Here is an 18124-nt window from a genome sequence, read left to right on the forward strand (position 1 = left end):
ATAGAAATATTGTTTATGAAACAAAAATCACGCTTAAACTGATGAAATAAATTATTGTCTGTGTTAGTGTATTGTCACCGAACCTTGATATGTGTGCATATTTTTAATTAAATCTGTCCGTTTAAAGTCAAAATAGAGTATATAAGAGTCGGTTACTGTATACAAACACACAGGTGAAGCTATTAACCGTCTTATTAGTAAATACATCTAAAAAATATATCTAGCCTTCATTTGCTGATAATCGATGACCTATGTACAAACAATATTTCGAAGTTTGAGCAAACATCAATCTTTTATCGTAAACAAAAATATAGAGGTACAACTCTACCAAATTGAATGTACTTCGAACAATTCCAAACAGTAATTACCGCCATAAAACAAGTACAAAGGACGTACATACTCAATTTACAGGGATAATACCGTACACCGTTCACTTGAGAATATTAACCTCAGTATCCGCGTCGCTGGCAATCGCTTCACGCGTTCCAAATTCAAATACGAAAAAAAAGTAATTGTCAATTTTGGCGCTATTGTTACCCGCGCAACTGCAAGTGAGTTTTTTTTTAATTTGTTAATGGTCAACGAAACAGGTTTTAATTGTGTACATTTATAGTTAATGTAAAAAGTTAAAACAGGATTTGTTAGTGAACTTGAATTATCAGCAAGTTGCACTGCTTGAATAAAATATAATGATCCAGTCATTTTTGTACTCACGGCCTAGATACTGGTTAGTTCATGATAAAAATATGCGATGCGATTTTATTATTATTTCATATTTTTGAACGGACTTAGCGTTCAAACATATAAAAAATAGTAAAAAGATAAACAATATTTTTTGAACTTTTAAATATATGTAGTAATTTACTTATGGAAAAAAATGCCTAAATGAGCCTTGATAGAGTAATAAATAGAATTTATATATAAAAATATAATATTATGTTGGAATCTCAATAAATTTTTAAACATAAAAGTGAAGTCCCGTGTCTCCTAGTGGGGTAAGGGGCAAATGCATTATACATCTGTTTCACTGATCGATTTTCTTTACGGACAAGTACTTAGGTGATCAGCCTTCTGTGTCCTACCAGACCGAGCCATTTTTTTTTCTTCGTCTCCACCGGGATTCGAACCCCTCGGTGCTACGCTCACGCGTCAACCTGCACTGAACCACGGAGGCGGTCGTAAATTTTTAAAAATACTGAGATCATATTTCTCATTACTTCGCTAAAATTTATTTGTCAATGTGTAGAGTTCATATAATATTCTATTTGCTATTTATTTAACATCTGTTTCTTCGAAATCATGAAACAAGACCATGAAAAATATACTCAGGCTTAGATTTGTGTCAAATAATAAAAACTACCTATTTCAGAAATAGGCAGGCAAAGAGACAATTACTTAAAATCTATTATAAAAACACAAAAAAATCCATTCTGTAAACCTTTTTTAATTTCATCTACTTTTATCAGAAGTTCTCGATTCGTAACATTTTTAGCTGATATAATAATGCTGTAGTTTTTTTTGTAAGTTGTTTTTGTTTGTAAGTTATTAAAAGACACTGATGACAGATAGCCCATGTTGGACAAATTATGGGTCATTTGAACCACCAAGTGACCTATCTAGAACGATATAAGAGCATAAAATAATAAGATTCAGCACTATGCCGTCACTTGTAACTTTGTAAGCTGTCCACTGAGTGCAGATGAGAATTCGAAAGATTTTTTCCCCTTGTCTCCATGATTTTTGTACGGCGTTGCAGAATAATGGATTAAAAGCAGACACAAACACAGATTACAAAAATGGTGGTCCACAAAGTCGGAATTTATTTTTATTTACCGACAATTGCCGGGGTAAATTTGGTCATTTGATTTTGTACGGCTTCTGTGTCATACTATTTCAATACTGCTTTTAATCCAGATAGATCCAGATAGAGTAATAAACGTCTTCCTCGATAAATGAGCTATCTAACACCGCAAGAATTTTTCGAATCGGACCAGTAGTAGTTCCTGAGATAAGCACGTTCAAACAAACTCTTCAGATTTATAATAAAACTATAGATTGAAGAATGAATAAATTATGCTGCTAAGTGATAATTTGTTCGTAAAAAATCCCCTATGAGTTTTACTTTGATTTTCCTTATTCGATATTTTTAGAGTTATTTCTATAACGATCATTAAATAATAACTCAAACTCCAACTCAAACTCAAAAATTTATTTATTCAATTAGACTTCTTCTAGTCCCTAGAAGCACTTTTGAAACGTTATTACATACTTTTAACATTTACCACCGATTTGGAAAGCAGTAACTACGTATCTACGGAGAAGAACCGGCAAGAAACTCCATAGTTGCTCTTTTAAATCATGTCAGTTTTACAGAAAAATATACATATGTAAAATCATATATTATAATAATAATATGCCAAACTGATACACAAATGAGAATAGATTTTTTAATACTGTTTATTATTTAAACTTACGAAGCAATTGTTATCAAAACCCTGGAATTACGGGAATCTACGTGCAAAATTAAAAAATAATATGTGCGTGTACTAGTGTACTCACGTAAGAAGTGAAACCTCTTTATGACCTTATTTTTCAAAAAATAATTTACTATATGCAACTTCACAGAAATACGTCGAATCACGCGTGGTAGGGATAAGAAAAAGATGGTGCGTAACGGAAAAATGTCACGCGCATAGGTCACGCGTAACGAAAAAATGTTACACTAAATTTTTTTCCAACCCCGATAAAGAAGTTTCGCTTCAAAAATCAGTATTATCTAAGTACCTACATAATAAAATATCTATATCTCTATTGTACTTTTTAATATCTGAATGTTTGTGGAGCTCTACCAGTGACACCTGCGCCACCTGAGCCAAAACTTTTATCAGATGCTTTAAAGCTCTAATAAATGAACTTAATTTATTTTTAAATGTCTGATTTTTTATATATTATTAAGATTAACTAACTATAACAATCTTAGATTTATGAATTTGTTTTGTAGGTATACAGTATATCACCAACAACCCACCACTGTATGTAATTCTGTCTCATACGGCAGTACAGCACCTAAATTACGTCTAAGTGACATGGGCTAGTTTTTCTGGATTAATATGAATAGAGTCGGGACAAACAGATACCTAATCCTACTAATATTATAAATGCGAAAGTTTGTGAGGATGTGTGTGTGTTTGTTACTCTTTCACGCAAATACTACTGAACCGATTACAATGAAATTTAGCACACATTTAGATGGTAACTTGGATTAACACATAGGATAGGTTTTATCCCGGAAATCCCACGGGAACGGGAACTATGCGGGTTTTCCTTTGAAAACGCGGGCGAAGCCGCGGGCGGAAATCTAGTTATTTATACAATGTACAATCTTATACCTAGTTACTAATTAATGCAATTTTTTGTGTATTCGGTATATCTGGCTAAGTGAAAAGGGGCTTCTGCCTTCTGGCAGGTCGTTTGCCGATTACAGACTATATTTTTCCTGGTCATGACCCTGTTAAACATTAATTGGACATTCCGCTAAACCCCAAATAATATCTAATAACATTTCCCATGTCAAGTATTTAATAATAATTTGCACTTATAATATTATCTTGGCGCCAGAGACTTCCGTGACCTTTTTATAATATTTATACATAATATTATCAGACAATACCATTGACCCTGCCAAGTTCCGAAAGTATTTTCAAGCCGCAACTGTTAATAGTAACTAACTATTTAGTCTAGATTTTAACGGATTTTAAACGCGATTTATTCCTTACTAGCTGTTCTCCGCGGTTTCACCCGCATTGCTCCGCTCTTGTTGGCCGAGGATTTTTTGAATAAATGCCCTTGTAACTTAGTTTTTTTAGCCTGTATTCAGTCAAAATAATGCATCGCAATATATGTTGGTAAGCTCATTACTCGAGAACGGCTGAATCGACTTCGTTGATTCTTTTTTTATAATATTCCTTGAGGTGCAAAGATGGTTCTTATAGAGATAAAACGTAAACATGTAAAACGGGCGATGCCGGATCGGATTGCTTGTATAAAATAGTACTTACACAGTAATATAGAAACGATTAAAAGTATTTTTAAGACAAAATTCATTAGATGTAAACTATTTGCCTGTGGTTTCGTCTGCGGTTCAATCTACTTTATATTATCATATTTCAAACTATATAATAATATACTAGCTGCGCTTCGCGGTTTCACCCGCAGCGCTCCGCTCCTGTTGGTTTTAGCGAGATGATTCATGATATTATATTATAGCCGTATACGTCGATATATGGGTTATCTAACACCGAAAGAATTTTTCAAATCTGGCCAGTTGTTCCCGAGATTAGCGCGTTCAAACAAACAAACAAACTCTTCAGCTTTATAATATTAGTGTAGATTATGTTATAAAGATCCTAAGTTACTAGAAAGTCTACTTAATTATTATGTCAAAACATTTTAGAGTGCTCAAATGAATTATTATGTCAAAACATTTTAGCACAAAATGTTTTGAATATACTGTAGGTATAACCCAGAGAAATGGCCTCAAAGAATGATTAACGAATTGTTTATTTATAAAGAAAACAGATAGCAAAGTTCAAGCAAGTCATTTATTATCTTAGTTGCTGTTAACAACAGTGCATCGTTACACGTATTGTTAAAATATTTATATATGCGTTTTAAGCGTTGCTATTGTGTTGTTTGGAGGGTAAGCAATAAGCATATTATATCTTAATATATATAAATCTCGTGTCACAATGTTTGTCCTCAATGGACTCCTAAACCACTTAACCGATTATAATAAAATTCGCACACCATGTGCAGTTCGATCCAACTTGAGAGATAGGATAGTTTAAACATGTAGGTACCACGGGCGAAGCCGGGGCGGACGGCGGACCGCTAGTATTAATATACATTATGTAATCGTACTATTATAAATGCGAAAGTTTGTTTGGATGTGTGTGTGTTTGTTCCTCTTTCACGCAAATACTTCTGAATCGATTACAATGAAATTTAGCACATATATAGAGGGTAACTTGGATTAAAACATAGGATAGGTCTTATCCCGGAAATCCCATGGGAACGGCAACTATGCGGGATTCTCTTTGAAAACGCGGGCGGAAAGCTCGTATAAGTATAATTAATATGGTTAAAAAACTTAAAACACGCTTAATGGCCGCTGTACACGGGTAGAGTAAACGGTAGAGTGGTAGAGTACTAACTATCCTACTCACGACACTAATGTAGACACCATTGGTAGGGTAGTTAGTGTACTAGGCCCTTCTGGCTAACATTGAGAGACACCACACAAAGGAGTGTACTAAAATTTCTACTAAAACTGGTAGAGTATTTCGTATTATATTTAGGTTACCTGGAAGAGATGGCTCTGTCACTTATTATGCAATTTGTTTGTGTCTTATTTTATGTTATTTCTTTCATATGGTGTGTGCAATAAAGTATTCATTCATTGATCATTCATTCATCCATTCATTAGAGTACTGAGAACTGATAGAGTAGTACGCTAGTTCACTCTACCCTTGTAAAGCAGCATATCTCATGAATTTATTATACAGTGTGTCCGGACATGACATATCGATATTTGAAGGGCTATTCTCCAGGTATTTTTATCGACAATTCAACCCCTCTACAGTCCCCTACCTCACCCCCCTCAAAATGGTTTTCGAATTTTTTAAAGTATGTTTCCTCACTCTTATCAATTAAATTTGTTTAGTGGTCCCTAGAATAACTTGTTATTGTTCAAATAAAACCAAATTTAGTATTTTGTGACACTCACTTTCGAAGTTATTACAATTTTCATAAATTCACTATCCGAATTGATAGGTTTGCCATTTTGAGGGGGGTGAGGTAGGGGACTGTAGAGGGGTTGAATTGTCGATAAAAATACCTGGAGAATAGCCCCTTCAAATATCGGTATGTCATGTCCGGACACACTGTATTGTCACCGATCTTTGATAAGTGTGCAAAGTTTGAATTAAATCTGTCCGTTTAAAGTGGGTCAAAATCGAGTCCAAAAGAGTCGGTTATATACAAACATACAAGTTTGTAAAAAAGCTCAAAAACTACGCAGTGTTTTTGGAAATGATTTCACGAGTAGAAGGATGCATTATTCCTGAGTGAATTTGTTTTATTATTTTTAATCTTTAGCCTCAGATAATCCGATTACCTATAATATTTATTATATTATCTGTGCCCAGCTAATTCTCGGGCATTTATTATCAAAAATATTATAATGTTATGGGCATTGACATTATACCTATTTAGTTATCATTGTTATATCTTCAACAAGCAATCAATAGGTAATAAACTAATTTGACATAACAAAGAGTTACTAAAATTAAATTTATTCGTAGACATTGATCATATATTATGAGTACTAAAATATAATAATATACTGCTAATAGCCTTTTAATTCATAAAAAATCTAAACAATGAAATGTGCAACACAAAACAACAATAATTCATCTCTATACCGTGGCAAAACAGTAAATACATTGCAATAAATTACATAATAAATTATAATTCATACTTACCAAGGACGAATGCATTTATTGTACTTGATTCTGTTCTTAAGTTACGTCAAATATTCTATTAAGATTTTTTTTCTCACTGTTTACTTATCACTATTCACTATAGTATAAAACAAAGTCGCTTTCTCTGACCCTATGTCCCTGTGTCCCTATGTATGCTTAAATCTTTATAACTACGCAACGGATTTTGATGCGGTTTTTTTTAATAGATAGAGTGATTGAATAGGAAGGTATCAGTATATAATTTATTAGGATTTCAACAACGCGGGCGTAGCCGTGGCCCCCGTGGGCGGAAAGCTAGTCTTTAATAATTTGCATACGAAAAGTCGACTCTACCACAGAATACAATTAATGGTAGTTTTACTTCCTAAGAATTACTTTTAACTTTTAATTCATATATCCGCTTCACACTTGACCGGTGTTTAACTTACACTTAGGTGCAAGTAACGGTCACTTTAAGTTAGAGAAATCATTTTAGAAAACAATTTGACAGTTATCCGTTTGTGCATAGTCTGTGGTTTGGAAAGCGTTACGCGATTAGAAATTTGTTATTGTTATTATTGTTTTTAACTGACTCCAAAAAGGTATCGGTTTTATGCAGCATACTCTCAATAGTATCTATTACTAGCGGTCCGCCCCGGCTTCGCCCGTGGTACATATGAAAAATAGATGTTGGCCGATTCTCAGACTTACCCATATTTTACATATGCACAGAAAATTTCATGAGAATCGGTCCACCCGTTTCGGTCAATTTTATATATAAGATGTTATTCTGGTACATAAGCTACATCACTGCCGAGTATCATCAAAATCGATTCAGTTGTTTTATAACAAATATATATTTCAGTAACTCTCGCGTTGAGAATATAGTGGATATTTAGAAATATTATTGAAAATTTGAAACTGTACCTACTGGCATTAGCTTCAGACTATGCTTTCGCTCGCGTGGCCCAAATATATAACAAACTAGTTGTGCTCCGCGGTTTCACCCGCGTGGCCTCACTCCTGTTGGTCGTAGCGTGATGATATAAAGCCTATAGCCTTCCTTGATAAATGGGCTATCTAAGACCGAAAGAATTTTTCAAATCGGACCAGTAGTTCCTGAGATTTGCGCGTTCAAACAAACAAACTCTTCAGCTTTATAATATTTAGTATAGATACGTAAAAACATACTTGTAATTGAGAAGAGTTCTCACTTCTCAATATACTAGATGATACTGGTTAAGACAGACACTGTTCTGATTGAATTAGCGGTCAACGATCCAAACTTTCACAATTGACCATTCATGTGTGACCCGGACAATGGACATTATTTAGATAGTCTATTCTTTACGGGTTAGGGTATCCTACTAATCCTATTAATATGATAAATGCGAAAGTTTGTGAGGATGTGTGTGTGTTTGTTACTCTTTCACGTAAATACTACTGAACCGATTAGGTACTATGAAATTCAGCACACATATAGAGGGTAACTTATGTGTTACATAGGATAGGTTTCATCCTGGAAATCCCACAGGAACGGGAACTATGCGGGTTTTTCTTTGAAAACGCGGGCGAAGCCGCTGGCGGAAAGCTAGTGATATCATAAAGCAGATAAAGCCGGCTACTCACGTACCTGCCGCAGCTGCAGGGGCAATATTGGAACAATATCGGTTGCACGATTGTCGGAGCAATTTCAGCTGTTCTCTAAATTGCCCCTGCTTGCTTATACACATCACAATTAAGGAGCTAATTAAGGGTGCAATAATTCCAATATTGCCCCTGCTGCAGGTAGGTGAGTAGCCGGTTTTAAAGATCAGATTAATTATTGTTTCCTTTTTAAAACATCAAATTACCTGTATGTTTGATACAAAGATTACAGCTCGTATTTATTATAAAAATTCTTCCATAAACTTACACAAGTGAAGCCACAGCTAGCTAGTAGTCTAATACACTTCACTATCACTACATAGTATAAAACAAAGTCGCTTTCTCTGTCCGTATGTCCCTTTGTATGCTTAAATCTTTAAAACTACGCAACGGATTTTGATGCGTTTTTTTTAATAGATAGTGATTCAAGAGGAAGGTTTTAGTATATAATTTATTTGATTTTAGACAAAGCTTGCGAAGCCGCGGGCGGTAAGCTAGTAAATAGATAAATTAAATAACATTATATACTTATTTCAGTACAAGATGAGATCACTGCTCGCGATCTGCGCAGTCGCATTCCTGTGTGGTGCGCTGGCGAAGAATAGGAAGGATGACAATAAGGTACGTGTGTTCGATTCCCTGTACTATGGATAAATAACAATTAAATATAACCTATGTTAGTTACCTATCGGTTAGGATTTAGCTTTCTTTAGATTGAAAGATTTGGTTGTTTGTTTGTTTAATTTGAATAGGCTCCGAAACTACTGTACCGATTTAAAAAATTATCTCTGATGCACATAGGCTATAGGTACTTTATAATGTTTTTATCCCGGGTCAACCCGAGCGGATCCGGGGCGAGCGTAAAACTAAAAAAAAGTCACAACAAACGAATAGGTACTTAACTATAGTTAAGTTAATCTTTTCTTTTATAATGTTAGCTGAGCGAACATACTAATTAGATGTCCGCAAATGGTATACTGTTGCATAAATCTCATATGCAGTTTTTATTGCAAAACTTTGGTATGCCGTATGATGTTGAGAAGGGATTGCAGTAATTTAAAGTCATTTGTATATCTACTAGCGGCCCGCCCCGGCTTCGCCCGTGGTACTTACATATGAAAAATAGATGTTGGCCGATTCTCAGACTTACCCGATATGCACAGAAAATTTCATGAGAATCGGTCCACCCGTTTCGGAGGAGTATGCAGACTAACATTGTGACACGAGAATTTTATATATAAAATACTAGCGGTCCGCCCCGGCTTCGCCCGTGGTACATATGAAAAATAGATGTTGGCCGATTCTCAGACTTACCCGATATGCACAGAAAATTTCATGAGAATCGGTCCACCCGTTTCGGAGGAGTATGCAGACTAACATTGTGACACGAGAATTTTATATATAAGATATAGAGATGTTATAGTCAAATCCCGAAACACAATCTCTTATCGCGGAAGGACTTGTTTATCTCATGTTTATCTTAGGTTTGTTAAAAGCCATCGGGCAATCCTTGAAAAATATTTGTAATTTCACCCTTTGACTGCAACAGTCTCTTTGACTAGCATAGGCATCGCACGCGCATAAGATGCCTCAGCTAGACAACAACTGACGAAAATTGTTTAGTAAAAGGCAGAAATATTACATTTATTTGGGCTTTGACAAAGTCATTATGCCAGACCTGGCCCAGTAGACAAAGTAACAATTACAAAACGATAACGAAGTTAGAAATCGCAAAAATGTATGGGATTGACATACGCCGCGTTAGATCACGTGGTCTATCTAATGTCAATCCCATACATTTTTGCGATTTCTAACTTCGTTATCGTTTTGTAATTGTTACTTTGTCTAAGGCCCCTGAGGTTTGACCAGTCCAACCTAGGATTGCCCGAGCTTTGGGGTTTGACTATAACATCTATACGCAAAGACATTACAAGTAAAAACTAAAAAGGTGTAGATATAGATTGTTACCGCTCTAGAAGTTCAATGAAATGTGGCTAATTGACCAGATTTTATTTCAGTCTCTTTTTCGCTCACGATAGTTGAATCATGCCATCTCACTTTGACATCTAATGGTGTGTGCGTTAGTACGTTTTTGATGATCGAATGTTGTGTTGGTCTATCTACAGCTTTTTATTTAGAATTGTCTGTATGTATGTTTGTTGATCACGCACTGCTAATAAAAAATCGGTATGCACATAAATCTCATTTTTAAAACATCTAAATTGAATTTAATTGCAGTAATTACCGAGATAAATGAGAACATACACGTTTAAAAAACATAAAGTAACTTGTCGATCAAGATCTTGAGTGGGTCAAAAAATCTAGGAAATTTCTGATAGGGCTGCCTCCGATATGAATTTAGAATACATGGATCATCAAATCATGTTTTATATAATCTTAAAAAATATATATATCAGGTATATAAAAAAAAACATGTTGAGACAAAAATTTTAACTTAAATTTAGCCTCACTATTTTTTTCTTAGATTTAATTCTTAGCTTCACTTTTTATTTTTAAACTTGAACAAATTTTGTTTCAAATGAACAAATTCGATTCTGGTTTTTATTTCTGCATTCAAATTCCCAATTTTATGTGTTTAACAATTACTAAATACACACACATACTATCACCTGACTATATTGATAAAAGTTCGCTAATATGTTTGTTACTTTGCTTACAATGCAAAAAACGTACATTGAATGTACACCTGCAGCTCAAATTGTCCAGTGACCAGTAAGCAAGATGCCTGTTCCAAGAAGTAATTGACGTCAATTTTCTATAACACGTTTACTTTTTATAATCTGTTGAACACAAAATTCTTTAGGCGCGTTCAGAGTAAAATTTCAAGATCGCGTCATGGCAATAACGTCACGTCAGGCGTAAGGCGGCGATTTTGGTATCTTTGAATCTTGCAAAAGCAGTTTCACTTTTGACACACACGCTCTTTTTTATCTTTTATTATTCAAGAATGGATAAATTAATTTTACGGTCCTCAATTTGTTAAATTAAACCGCCTCTTCTAATCAACAAAGTAATTACTGATAACAAGCTTGTATTTGCAGTATAAATAATCTTATATATAAAAATGAATCGCAAAATGTGTTGGTAAGCGCATAACTCGAGAACGGCTGAACCGATTTCGATAATTCTTTTTTTATTATATTCCTTGAAGTACGAGGATGGTTCTTATGTAGAGAAAACGTAAACATGTACCACGGGCGAAGCCGGGGCGGACCGCTAGTAAACAAATAAATTAACGAGAAGGACTTTAAAGTAGGATATGGTAGTTGCCATGGTAACAAAACATTTTGTTATTCTAAGCGACTCCATTACTTTCAAATCACTACATAGTATAAAACAAAGTAGCTTTCTCTGTCCCTATGACCCTATGTATGCTTAAATCTTTAAAACTACGCAACGGATTTTGATGCGGTTTTTTTTAATAGATAGAGTGATTCAAGAGGAAGGTTTTAGTATATAATTTATTATGTTTTAGACAACGCGGGCGAAGCCGCGGGTGGAAAGCTAGTATAAAATAAATCAATGTAATGTATAAAAACATCTGAAAGTATGAGTTGGCTACTCTGAAACCTATCACATTGTAGAAATTTAATGTATTTTATGTAAGCTGTGCCCTGCGGTTTTACCCGCAGTGATCCACTCCTGTTGGTCTTAGCGTAAAGCCGTATCGTATAGATATATAGCCTATTGCCTTCCTCGATAAATGGGCTATCTAACGCCGAAATAATGTTTCAAATCGGACCAGCAGTTCCTGAGATTAGCGCGTTCAAACAAACAAACAAATTATTCAGCTTTTTAATATTAGTATAGATATTTAATTAACAACTAAAATCTATGAGATGGCAGCCCTAACACCTAAAAACGATCTTGCAACCTTCGCACGCACCTGGGAACGAGGTCACTTAGCTGAGTCCAATTCCTTTGTTTCATAAATTAGGGTCCCGTATGTTCGACTTTATTACGACTTCCATACTGTACTTGCAGTTAGCACTTGAGAAATGGAATGTTCGCAATATAAAAAAATGTGTGCGTGTACTAGTGCACACACGTAAGAAGTGAAACTTCTTTATGACCTTATTTTTTAAAGGCCCTAGTCCGCGGACGGGGAATTTAAGTTTGTAGGCATTTATTTTGTGTAACACAATGGTCGATCATGTCAAATACAGGTTTTTTCTTTCTATTTAATGAATCTCATAATCATAGTAGTAACTAGTTATGTTTAAATATAGGTTATGAACCCTTACAACTTTTTTATACAATATTTGCAGGTGAAAATAGCAGTGTACTACGAGTCCCTGTGCCCCGACAGCAAGTCATTCATCACCAACCAGCTGGCTCCCGTGTGGAGAGAGTTGAGAGGAGCTGTCAAAGTCAAGCTCGTGCCTTACGGAAAGAGTACGGTAAGAGTTTTATATTTATTTAGAAAAGAAAATTGTTGAAGTGAAACTTCTTCAGGCGCGTTGAGAGTAAAATTTCAAGGTCGCTTCATGGCAATACCGTCGCGTCATGAAGACAAGCGACGATATTGGTCTTCGAATCTTGCCAAAGAAGTTTCACTTCTCTTTTGTTCGCCGATGTAGCAACCCTGTATCGGATAGATTCTGTAATGCATCATTTTCAGCAATAGCTTATATTATGATATTTTATGCAAAAAAAGACTAATGTGTAATGTAGGTACCTACTGTAAACAATTGAGTTAAAATAATATTATGACGATCTTGCCAAAAAATAAAAATTAATAGTTTATTAAGTAGGTAATAAACAAAATATTATAGGAAAAACAACCTAGATTAATCTAGATTACCGACCTATTTTAGTATTTTTATTTTTTATTGATTTTCTACGTTTATAATGTTCATGAATAATCAATAATACTTAACCGACGACAAAAAAGGTTATCAATTCGGCCGGTATATATTTTTATGTACCTACCTATGTACACCGATTTCGCCGAGGTTTTTAATATTAAATACTAGATAGCTATGCCACCCACAAAATTTCGCGTCATTTGTAACAGGATGGCGGTTCTACAGGGGTCTTAGTACGCAATGACAAAAAGAAAAATGATGGTCCGAACGCTGATACCGGATGCGTTAAGATACTGTAATCTTCTTATATATAAAAATGAATAGCAAAATGTGTTGGTAAGCGCATAACTCGAGAACGGCTGAACCGATTTCGATAATTCTTTTTTTATTATATTCCTTGAACTACGAGGATGGTTCTTATGTAGAGAAAACGTAAATATTATGTACCACGGGCGAAGCCGGGGCGGACCGCTAGTATAAAATATAACAGTATCTTAAGATAAAATATTATAGTATCTTCACCGTGTGTGACGCGCTTAAGAGTTGCCTAAGTCTAAAACACAAAGTTCCCCCTAATTTGACACACATTTATGTAAAATAAACTTACGAAAAATTAAACTAGATTTTTGTTGTTCCAGCATGACAAAGTGAACGGCAAATGGCAGTTCATCTGTCACCACGGGAATGATGAATGTTACGGGAACAAGGTAATATTATTTACATATTATATAGTTTAAATAATTATTTACTATTTAGACTTAACTAATATAGTTACATATTATAAGACTTTCAGCTTTTAAGTCAGAAAGCTGGCCATTGTTCTGCTTTTATATTTTCTCTGCTATAGTTTTTCTTTTAGGTTCGTGTAAAATTTTTGTAAAAAAAAACAGAATTCAAGCCATTTGGAACTTACTTATTTTGTTTTAAGACATGAATATAATAAAAAATAGGAAAGAATAACTCTACTCAAATAAAAATTCAATTATAGGCCATGTTTTTTGAAGTGAAAACTTCTTTAGCGGCGTTGAGCACTTTTTCTGTAATGGGTATAAAATCTTAAACTCGCGTCAGGACACGTGACCTGATCGAAAAAGCGTAAGACGGAAGGAGAGAACTCAACGTTAATAATCAAGTTTTCACTTCTGCCGGCACTCCCGGAGTGCAACCCATCTTTTTTTTTACTTTTACAGCAAATACAGGATGTTCTTTTTGTGAATTATTATTTTAATAAATTCTTCCAGGTCCAAGCATGCATTTTGAAAGACCGGAGCCTCGCGGACACAGACAAGATGGAGCTTGTCATCTGCCTCATGGGACAGGCCAACCCTGACAAGTCTTTGGACACGGTAAGCTTCCACAAATTAACTAATACTATTTATGAAGTGAAACTTCTTTGGCCGCGTTGAGAGTAAAATTTCAAGGTTACGTCATGGCAATACCGTCACGTCAGTACGGCGATGATTTTGGTAGGGATCTTTGAATCTTGCAAAAGAAGTTTCACTTCTGACGCGTGTGTTCGACATACACGCTCATTTTTTATTATGTATACCTTAATCTATGTCTATCATGATTTGATTTGAATTCAGCACTTACAATTATTATTATATAATAAAAAAATGAATAAAAAAATCATTTCTGCCAATTTATGTGACCGTCTTAACATAACACCGTATACTTAAACAGCAAAATTACGTCAAAATTTTTTCCGGAAAATCCATGTTTTCTTCTCTAGGTTCGCGTAGCCGGCATATACCGCTTCTCTAATGTGAGCATATTGTCTATAATGAAAACATAATCTTAAACGATAGCTCACTAGTTTTAAGAATTCATCTATTTGAAAAACATGCGTCTGGAAATTTATAAGTATTTTTTACGTACTCAGCGTATGCAAAACCTCCTTTGAGCTTAGTATACCAACAGTGGGACAGCCTGTATATTACAAACCCGGTACCCCGTTTGTCTTATATAGTACATTTAAGTAATTTTTTATGTTAATAAAAAAACATTGTCGTGCACCCAGTTCAGAAGACTTCAAAAACAAATTTGCCAATATTTTTTTTAAACATCTCTATAACAAACACCCTGTACATTCCAGTGTCTAGAACAAATGAAAAAGTCAGCGGAATCAAGCAAACTCAAGAAGTGCGCGAGCGGGGAACAAGGTGACAATCTGCTAGCTTCCTATGGAGATAAATCCGATACTGTACAACGCCCTCTGTCTTTCGTGCCTACTGTGGTTATTAACGAGGTGAGTTACTTGAAAAATGGAATGAAAGAGTATTTTTTGTCATAAAAAGTAAAAAAAATTATAAAAAATGCAAAAAAAATTGTTTTTAAACAAAATCCTAAACCGCCTATCAAATGATAAGAACTGGACAAAATATCAATGGGACAAACTCGGTTCACCCAGTCGAAAGTTTAGAGGTATCAAACGCAAAAAATACAGTCGAATGGAGAAATTCCTCCTTTTTTGTAATCGGTTGAAAAATGCAAAAATTGCCGCTTTCGGTCAACACAACATTGTATTCTTTGCAATAATGTATCATATTATCATCATAGTTTAAATTTTGTATCAAAACTTTACAGAAATTTACCTATTTATCTAGAGAAAACAACATTTTAATTTTGTATTGTAATATTTAAAATGTATTTTTTTCTGAATATCTGTCGGAAGAATAAACGGTCTTAATTATTAAAAAATAAAGTTTTTTTTTAATATTCTTCTCTCAAACAAAACATGATATATTTACGTTTTTTCATATTTTTTTCAGAAATTCGATCAAGCTGTCCAAGACGAAGCTATCAAAGACTTGAAGGCTGTAGTGTGCCGCGTCGCGATCAACAAGCCAGCATCTTGTTCATAAATTATTTATTATTTTATATTAAATAACCTCAAATTAGATATAAAACATGACTCATTTTGAACTTAGTGTCTATGGAGGTAACGATAGTTTTATTTTTCAGTACATAATCGTAAAAACTTAAACAAAACTTAAACAAATCTTTTTTATGTAAGATTATTTTTAATAACTATATATATATATATATATATTTGTATGTCCCATTGAGATAATATTACTACGTATGGAGGAGACACCACGAACAAAATCTGTGCGCCATTTTTTTGCTCTAACTAAGTTTTAAAAATTATTATTTAGTTAGGTACTTAACGATGAAAGTTATTCCTTTGCACTTTTCCGTATTATTTGTATTATTTGTGCAATATCGTAACACACACGAAGGCATGTTTGATGCGTTTCACTTTAAAACCATTAAAAAATACCGCTCAACATACGTCACATGACGTATGTTGAGTGGAACATAAGCGATGTAGGCGGTGTCGTCTCCTATTAATATTATCTCAATGGTATGTCCATATATTTTTTTATTCATTTCATAACATGTTATTAAAATCCACCGCAAATGTTTGTTATATTATACATTTTAATAATAAAAAGGGACTCAATATTTTTGTACGCGTTTAATTTTGATGAAGTATTTCTAATTTAAGTTTTTATCTAAAATAAATACTAAAGTACTTAGTATGATTGTTGTTTCTTTTACCTTTCCTTCCTTACAAGAGGTCGTCAAATCTATACTAATATTATAAAGCTGAAGAGTTTGTTTGTTTGTTTGTTTGTTTGTTTGAACGCACTAAGTAATCTCGGGAACTACTGATCCGATTTGAAAAATTCTTTCGGTGTTAGATAGCCCATTTATCGAGGAAGGTTATAGGCTATATATCATCACGCTACGGGCAACAGGAGCGGAGCCACGGGGGTGAAACCGCGCGGAGCAGCTAGTCAATAACATAATTAAAAATTTAAGGGTGATTTTCCACCAATACTATGCGAGGAATGTGTTTGTTAATAACCAATCATATCGCTTCTTTTAGTTTGAAGTTTGAAGCGTTTAGCGTTTGAAGCGATACTATTGGTTATTGACAAACACATTCCTCGATACACATCCTCGCACATTATTGGTGGATAATAATGAAGTTTGACCGCCGTCTTCAATTATGGTACAGTGGTTTATGAGTGAGCGTAGATCCGAGGGGTCCTGGGTTCGAATCCCGGTGGAGACGAAGAAAAAAAATGTCTCGGTCTGAGAGGTTACAAAAGGCTGATCACCTACTTGTCTCTAAAGAAAATCGATCAGTGAAACTGATACAGTATATCATATATGTCTTGGTAATATCGTAGATTTGCTCATTTCATGAAATGATTGATCATTTTATGAAATGGTCGCATTTCATGAACTTAGTGTGGCCAACTTAGTTTAACCAGATCGTTAAATCGTCAATGTTTCACGATTTTGTTAGCAAATCTACGATATGGCGACGACATAAACATAATAAATGTCCATACATAAAAAACTAGTTCTTAGTTCAGAAATCGAACCCGAACATTCTGAAATATTATTTTTTTTTAATCCATGAATTTATTTTTGTAGAAATTAATTAACTACGCTAGTGGCCTTAATTTTTTAATGAACATAAGACCTAGGTTCCACAATCGCTTTACTAAGGTGGCTATACTACAATAATATTATAATAGTGGTAAAATCATTGAGGTATTATTATAGAGAGGGCACCACGAACAAAATCTGTGCGACAAGCGCGGCGGCGCGGGCGGGCTGGTGAGTCATACAATTTGTAGGATATTCTGCCTCTTATCTTCTTATATATAAAAATGAATCGCAAAATGTGTTGGTAAGCGCATAACTCGAGAACGGCTGAACCGATTTCGATAATTCTTTTTTTATTATATTCCTTGAAGTACGAGGATGGTTCTTATGTAGAGAAAACGTAAACATGTACCACGGGCGAAGCCGGGGCGGACCGCTAGTTACTTATAAATAAACCAATCAATGTAACAAATAAATATTGTTTATCTTATTAAAAATTATGAATAAACTTATCAATTAAAACTGATTAAAACCAATTAATGTAACCAAAAAAAATGGTTTGAGACGATTGACTAACTCGTGTTCAAATAGTGTAGAAGCGATATCCTCTCTAGTACGTAGTAGTAACTCAATGGGTAAAATAAACAATGTTTCTAGAGCAATAAAACAACAAAATGTATTCAATTATTTATTAATTTTTACACATAGTCACACTTAAAT

The 18124-nt window shown here is 34.3% G+C and overlaps 1 protein-coding gene across 1 annotated transcript; it reads left to right on the forward strand.

The window, feature by feature from the left end:
• The first annotated feature begins 391 nt into the window (after nucleotides 1–391).
• On the forward strand, nucleotides 392–16542 carry LOC149476091 (gamma-interferon-inducible lysosomal thiol reductase-like). The gene is made up of 7 exons (XM_089712690.1): nucleotides 392–551; nucleotides 8706–8789; nucleotides 12458–12589; nucleotides 13636–13704; nucleotides 14239–14343; nucleotides 15093–15245; nucleotides 15769–16542. The coding sequence occupies exons 2-7, from the start codon at nucleotides 8712–8714 to the stop codon at nucleotides 15859–15861; spliced, it is 630 nt and encodes a 209-aa protein (XP_089568816.1). The 5' UTR covers nucleotides 392–551; nucleotides 8706–8711; the 3' UTR covers nucleotides 15862–16542.
• Nucleotides 16543–18124: the final 1582 nt, after the last annotated feature.

This window comes from Colias philodice, chromosome 29, assembly GCF_061535455.1.
Source record: "Colias philodice isolate Cphi_HAF_F1 chromosome 29, ilColPhil1 Martin Lab GWU primary, whole genome shotgun sequence".
NCBI classification, from domain to species: domain Eukaryota; kingdom Metazoa; phylum Arthropoda; class Insecta; order Lepidoptera; family Pieridae; genus Colias; species Colias philodice.